The sequence below is a fragment of the Tuber melanosporum genome (assembly GCF_000151645.1).
Source record: "Tuber melanosporum whole genome shotgun sequence assembly, scaffold_6, strain Mel28".
In the NCBI taxonomy this organism is placed as follows: Eukaryota; Fungi; Ascomycota; class Pezizomycetes; order Pezizales; family Tuberaceae; genus Tuber; species Tuber melanosporum.
The window spans coordinates 1,644,817-1,652,290 of NW_003299106.1; the positions used below are offsets into that span (position 1 = coordinate 1,644,817).

Genomic DNA, 7,474 nt, shown 5'->3' on the forward strand with positions numbered 1-7,474 from the left:
AATTGCTTCTTAGAGCATCAATCTAAAAGCATCCGAAAACCCTTCCTCAATTAACTCACCCCCCTTCGCCGCCGAAGAGAAGGTTTCTCCGTTAAACCAAAGTTAATCTACCAAGCCTGGATCTCCTCGTGAGCGTCTCGTTCAACGATGAGTACCGGTGCGTCCCCGACCTTGGCCAATCTGGACTTAGAGGCAGATGGAGCTTCCCCGTGGGGTGATGAGAGGTCTATAAACACAAGCACACCTCCCATTAGCCTCCCTCGTGACGACTCCGCCGATGCATTCAGAGATTCTAGATCAGGTATGTCTGGGGAAAAAAAATGCTTTCCCGGTCCCTATTCAGGCTAATGCTAACGGAATAGAAACCAAAGAGTCTAAACTGAACAAAGATGTGGGAGAGCCATCCCCTTTACCATCAACCAGGACCTCAGTCGCTCGTCGTAACCCTCGCCGCCCCGGTCGTCATGTCGCCCGCATAGAAGCCATCGACGATGACCTCGGGCCGCTAGGCCCCCTTGGAGACAATTTCAACGATAATATAGACACCGCCCCGGCCGCGAAATCCCGCCATGATTCTCCGCCCGAACCTCCACAGAAGGAAGATTCTCCCCGTATGGCTAGAGCTATACCTGGAGCTCAAAACCGGATGTCCCTGACCGGAGATTCAATGGATACTGTTCCTTTGGATGATTCTGGAGTCGAGGTGCATGAAGGTGGATATAGGAGACCACCAGCTACAGACTTTGCTCAGATTGTGGGGAGGGAAGCTCTTGGGGAGTCTCTCCCTCCTCCTAAACCAGCTGGCGATCAACCGGCGAGCCCATCCTTTGAAATACATGTTGGCGACCCTCATAAGGTCGGAGATTTGACGAGTGCTCACACTGTTTATCAAGTTCGGACAAAGGTTAGTCGGATGACTAATTCCTGCTCCACGAGCTCTGATAACTAACATCATGGGCTCCGCAGACTACATCCAAGGCTTACAGAAACAGCGAATTTACGGTTAGCCGTCGATATCGTGATTTCTTATGGCTCTACCAGGCGCTGATCAATAACAACCCGGGGGTGGTTGTCCCGCCGCCTCCAGAGAAGCAGGCAGTTGGCCGATTCGACGATAACTTTGTCGAATCGAGAAGAGCTGCGCTAGAACGGATGTTGAATAAAACTGCAGCCCATCCAATGCTGCAACACGACGCAGATCTCAAGCTGTTCTTGGAGTCAGAAGCATTGTCAGGTGACATCAAGCACAAAGAAAAGCAGGTACAGCCCGTGGGGGAGAACAAGGGAATGTTTGGTTCTCTCGGCGGTGCATTTGGTGGGGGTGGCAAATTCATTGAAAATGATGAGGTTTGTTATAACCATTGCTTTTCTCTATAAGGAGCTTTCTAACTAGTGGTGCAGTGGTTCCTCGACCGCAAACACTACTTGGACACTTTGGAAAGCCAACTCAAAGCTCTGCTCAAATCTGTTGACACGGTGATCAAACAACGCAAAGACCTAGCTGATGCCGCGAACGACTTTAGCTCCTCCCTACAAGCTCTCTCAACAGTAGAACTAAACAAATCCCTCTCCAACCCCCTTGAATCTCTCTCGTACCTACAAATCCGCATCAAAGAGCTTCACGAACGTCAAGCACAGCAAGACGTCCTAACCTTAGGCATAACTGTGGAAGAATATATCCGGATCATAGGCTCTATCAAGCTCGCCTTCAATCAGCGACAGAAGGCATTCCATACTTACCACGCCGCAGACGGGGAACTAGCCAAGCGAAGAGTAACATATGAGAAGCTGCAAAGACAAGGCAAGACACAACAGGATAGGTTAACCCAGATGAGCGCAGAGGTTAGCGATAGCGAGAAGAAGTTACACGCTGCTAGGGTTGCGTTCGACAACATGGGGAGAACCCTGAGGGCGGAATTGGACAGGTTTGAGAGGGAGAAGGTGGAGGATTTTAAAAGTGCTGTTGAAACATTCTTGGAGAGTTCTGTGGAGGCGCAGAAGGAGGTATCAATCCCTCCCAGCCCACCCTCCTCCCCCGTAACTAAATTAACGGGTGCGATATAGCTCATCGAGTTGTGGGAAACCTACCTAATGCAACTGGACCGTGAGGAGGAGGAAGAGTCAGGATATAGGCCTGCGGAAACTGCATAATTATCCAGGATCGACTAGTTGCGGAAGGTGGAGAGGGTTGAGGCCGGAAAATGGGGGGGAGAGAGAGGAGGGCCCTTATGAGATACCAAGGGCGTGATTCCCTGGCGGCCGCGAAAAAAATGCTTCATTCCCATTTGCTTGTACTAGTAAATATAAGGTCTCTGTAAGTCGTGGGAATATATCACTTCTGCTGCTGCTGCTGCCGAACACCCCTCTCAAGGTTTTGTTAGGACGATTTGGTCTAGTTTGGTAAATTATATCCTTAGCAAAGGCTCGCTATGCCTATCCACTCGTCTATCTGCAGCGCACAAAAAAGTTCTTAGCGAGGTAATGTTATAATACAAGCAGAATAGAATACCAGCGTAGTGAATTAGTGAAAGAGGGTTTGCTACTGAGAGCGCTATGAAACAAAGTGGACAATTCCAAGGGTCACAGCTCATCGTGCGTTTCCGGGAGGCCTTCTTCCCAGGCTCCTCCCCCCTCCCCTGGATCATATTCCATGCTTCCAGACTTTGTGTTCCCACGCACAGGCTCGGCCTTTTCCATCTCCACTTCCTCCTCCCCTATACCATATTCCCTACTTCTAGACTTTGTGTTCCTGCCTACAGGCTCGGCCTTTTCCATCTCCACTCTCTCTACCTCGACCTCTGGCTCTCCGTCGATGATGCGCTCCACCTGTTCCCTCATTGACTTCTCCCCCTCCCCCTCTCCAGATAGGGACGTGGCGCTCCTTTCGGGAGACTTTGTTCCCAACATACTCTCCGGAATCCCCACGTCCTGCACCGTCGTAGCCCCACCCATCCCCATTCCCGCGTCCTCCATAATATCCCTCCTCCCGCCAACACCCAAGGCCCCAGTAACAAGAGACAATCCCCACCACGTGATCTGAAACGGCACCACAAGGACTAGGTATATAGGGCCCCACAGTAGTCGTCTGACGATCAACCACATCAGCAATCCGAGGAGTATCTCTATCGCCCTCTTATAGTACCACCTATCGCTCTTGTTCTTCCGAACGAGGTCGGAAATGAGGGCACGCGAGGAGGATATTACGTCGTCGAAGGCAGAGTAGCGGTGGGTCAGGTCCTGTAGCGCGGCAGTGGAAGTGTTGAGCGTTTCCGCGGCGAATTGCGAGCGGGAAAGCTCGGATTGTAGGAGTGTGTGCGTGCGACGGAGAGCGGTCGTGACGTCGGTCGAGGCGTGGAGGAGGAGGTCATTTTGGCTATGTTCTACCTTTTAGCACCGTTCATGGGGGAAGATAAAGGAGGGAGTGAGTGAGTGATACGATAATTTCTGGTTCCCCTTACGCTTCCCGGCAATACCGTCAGGCGTAGTACTCCTCCCCGACCCACTCAGCAAAGCTTCCCGTTCCCGTTGCTCGGCGGCAAGTGCGTTACGCTTCGTGGAGAGTTGGGCTTTGCGGTATTGCAATCGTGCACTACCATCTCCCTCCATACATTAGCCCCCCACACACACTCCCATAAGTATCCTATCGGAGGATGGGGGGGTGAGAGAAAAAAACAAACATCTTCAGATCCTCCCCCGCCTTCACAACCTTACCCTTCAACGCTGCCTGCGCCCCATCACCAACTTCATCCTCGACCTGAGCGCTCAGCAACTCGAGCTCGGACTCGGCGTCGCGCAAGCTCTGGTGTATCACGTTTGCGAGCTCAGTTCTGGTGCTGTCGCCCCCGGGGGTGTCGAGCTTCGAGAGGCGGGATATTAGGCTCATGCACTGTTTTTGTTTTTTTTCATTTTTTAGCTCATTATTAGATAGATAGCTAGAGTTGACATGTTGCAGGGATCATTGAAGGGGTGGGTAAGTAAATACTTCTTTATGAGTGTCAGTAAGGGAAGCCAGCCTTTGGGAGGTCTCTAGAACGGTCATTATTGTTGGTGGGGGGTTTTTTTTCTCTTCTTCCTCGTACAGGTCGTGGTAGTAATCGTGAAGTTGTGAAAGCTTAATTCAGTTTTTTCCTTTCTCTTTTCTCCGGGAGAGGTGCCGTTGGGATAGAGTTTGTTGGAAAGGTTTGGGATGCCAGTGCTTGCGTGTGACTATGATAACTTGGTACGCTAGCTTCGAGTGGTGATGTGACAGAGCGTTGACAAGGTTTTTTTTAGTCCAGGGGTTGTATTTGAGGCTTGATATGTGGCGGGTTGGGGGATTTAGTTATTTATTGCCTTGCGGACCTGCAGACTTCTGGTGAGCTGTTTTCGTTATATCATAATAATATTATCATACCCGATTCGATATGTTTGGCTTTATGGAAATTGTTGCGGTTTGTTGGCCTGGATTAATATTTTGGTGGGTTCATGGGTTATGACTCGGTTCTTGGGTTTCGAGCGCTGTTGGTATTGAGAGGTAACATATTACGGTGTAGTATGATATTGTGGGAGACCACTTGTGTAAGTAAGGGAGGAGCTTTTCTTCCCAGGATAGAGTACTCGTACAAACCACCGGGCTTCAATACATGATGGAGACCCACTCTCGCCTTTTTCATGTCGAGACCACGTCCTATGGCCGTAATCGATAGCTTTGCCACCCACGAGTCCCACAAGATCATATTATATTAGTAACATGATGGCTTACTACAAAACGATGGCTTCTTATACTGATACCAGCACTTTCCATGCGATCCTTGTACTCATGTCGCTGGATTTGACCTCCGGGGGGGGGGTTTGGGAAGGGGTAACTTACCCAGCACATCAAGACAAATGCAACGCCTGTCCAGCGATTTGAGAGCAAATCACAATCGGATTGTAATCACACACCATAGTGACAAAGAGAATGAGCGTTTTAGATTAGATCTTGGAGATGGGGACCAATGGAAAGGTTTGATTGGGGATGTGACGAATTATAGTTTTGGGTCACCCAGCAGATCCATACTCATGTCATACATTGTTTGAGCTTTCCCTCCCGCCTTCTAAGAAACACGGAATACCAACCGCAGAGGGCATCGCTTCCTAGGACCACGACAGGCATATATTTCAATCGCAAGGAATTCGAACCACGTCTTCTTACTTGGGCCAAAGTTTCCTGGGGCTTCCATCTACTCCTCGTGTGCGGTAGCTGTCCTTCAGCAGCGGTTACTTGAAGGCTTTGGTACCGTGGCCCATAAGCTCGGCCTCTATCATTCGCTTGGGAGCGTGCACTAGGCTGGGTAAGAAAGTTTTAATATCATCGTCTCCCTTATCAGCGTTAAAGAACGAGAGCTGACGAGAGCTGACTATTGAACACAAGAAGTTCTGAAATAGGCTATGTGAACACGAGTGTTCGAACGACTACCGTATTGAACCATCAGATATTGCACAACAGTTATGATATCAGCTGATGAATGCACGAGCCTAGGCTGCGGAACGGTTTTCGTCAATCACCGGAATTAAGAGGTGAACCCTGACCCTCTAGTTACTTCTAGGCTCTCACAAGTCAGCAGAGTCAGATATCTACGCGCGGTATGTGAGCAAGTTTACCAATACAAGGACGAGGACACTCACAAGCACTAATCAACGATGTAGGTGGCGTTTCCCACATTACAAGATCCACTTGCGACACTGATCCCAATAACTTTCACGGGTGATACTTCATGATTCACCAGAAGGCTGCATTTGATGCGCTGTGCTAAGCAAATAGCTCCCCCCATACGCCTGCTGAGCTCATATTGAGCGATAAATCTCAGATCAGGAGTGACACCGCCATGGGTCTCTATCTGCCGCTCCTCTACAAGCAATAATGCGGTTCCAGCACATATTCTCACGAGCAGAGTGGCAGGACATGATATGACTTTGCCTTAAGGATCATGTGCCTGTGGCCAGACCTTCTAACAAACATGCTCTGACTTTGTGTCTCCGCGGGCTCGATTTGTTCAATACCATATCCAACTTCAGGTATATTGGGGAGAGTTCGACTTCGGGGCATGCAGTGCACTGAAAAAACCTTTAGTTGCCGTAAGCATGGAGCAGCCCGGAGGCCAAACGAACCTTTCATTTCTTCAAGGAGCGGAATATCCATCGCAATGTCCGATCAATCATATGCACCGAAGCGCAGACATCTAGTGTATGTCTTTTGATGGCCATCTAGTGTTCCCGCCACTGCAAATCCTCCGCATTCCTTGTAGCCGGGCCCCAGGTTCCCGTTTAGGCTGGTTCCTTCCTTCCTTCTAGAAGGGTTGCTGGAGGCGACAATAGCCGGGTATGTAGATTATCCATTGCGAGTATACGTTGGATCCTTGACCACGAGTGAGGTGGTGTGATGATGTGTTTCTGGAAAGGAAGCAAGACTAAAAATGCCTCGCTGTGTTTGAATGGAGCTTCAATGATTCAGGGCAAGTCTCCCCTCGGCTCTGCAACGGTTGTCCCCCCGATACTCTGGACTACTCTACATGATTATAGCTTACAGGACCTAGCTCTGGGATTCACAATAGCTGGTTCCCCAAGAATCCCGTCCTCACCAAAATCCTTTAGAAGGGAGGGGGGGCTTATTGCGTTGGGCGGTGAGGTGAGCAAGATCCCCTAGTTTAGCGTTGTGGGGTGTTTATTATAGACGACAAGATCTAATATATCGCATTTGCGCCGTGCACACGCTTGTTTCAGCGGAGGCCAAGCGAAACGAGGAATAGTAAAACGAAGTATTGTACCGCCGGGTGTCACACCGGTAATCAACGAACCGGCGATATTATGCCAGTGAGATAGTTACCGGTACTTTTCTAATTCCCCGTTGCTGGAGTTTCTGTTTCTGGTTTGGTCTACTAGTTAAAGTAACGGGTTCAAGTTCGCAGAACAGCTTGCCGCTGTAAAGTTTTTTTCCCAAGGAGCGTGAACTGTTTGTGGAAGGTAGAGCCTAACCGCCTGGTTTTATCTCGAAAGTTTAGCGAAGGGGGGAGAGAATGTCGAATTTGGGGACGTTGCTCCCGCTTGCTTGTTTTCTCCCTCCGTCTCTCCGTGGGGTGCAGCGCATGCACGGCATGCAACACCGTGGCATCTATCCATTCATCAAACCATCAACTCGAGCACTAGCCTACCGCATCCTCATCCCCCGAATCGCAAAGGTCAGGCGTGAACCCACCACCATAGGGTAATTACGAAGAAAAGGGATCAGAGGGGGAGGGGGGGGGGGCGCAAAAATAACAAAAAATATGAAACTTTGCAAAAGCCGTCATCTCCATCCCTCTGGTTGTTCCGATTCTCTACACTATTTCAAGATTCGGGCCTCAGTTGCAAATTTAAGGGAGACCCAGATAGATAGGAGTAGAGAGACAGACACACTTGTTTTATTTTTGCAAAATGGGAGCCTCCCTCCCCCTTAGCTCCGGGGCGAGTAGGGCAC

General features: G+C 49.8%; 2 protein-coding genes; one reads left to right on the forward strand and one right to left on the reverse strand.

The window, feature by feature from the left end:
* Window positions 1-22: 22 nt before the first annotated feature.
* Window positions 23-2,407, forward strand: GSTUM_00009738001 (uncharacterized protein). XM_002840878.2 has 5 exons: window positions 23-301; window positions 363-904; window positions 967-1,347; window positions 1,402-2,004; window positions 2,065-2,407. The coding sequence occupies exons 1-5, from the start codon at window positions 148-150 to the stop codon at window positions 2,149-2,151; spliced, it is 1,767 nt and encodes a 588-aa protein (XP_002840924.1). The 5' UTR covers window positions 23-147; the 3' UTR covers window positions 2,152-2,407.
* A 173-nt stretch (window positions 2,408-2,580) lies between these two features.
* On the reverse strand, window positions 2,581-4,174 carry GSTUM_00009739001 (uncharacterized protein; the record flags this gene model as incomplete). XM_002840879.2 has 4 exons in its annotated part: window positions 3,983-4,174; window positions 3,678-3,886; window positions 3,437-3,589; window positions 2,581-3,373 (listed from the first exon to the last, which is right to left on the reverse strand). Exons 1-4 carry the CDS (start codon window positions 4,037-4,039, stop codon window positions 2,581-2,583), a joined length of 1,212 nt encoding a protein of 403 aa, XP_002840925.1. The 5' UTR covers window positions 4,040-4,174.
* Between the last annotated feature and the right edge of the window lie 3,300 nt (window positions 4,175-7,474).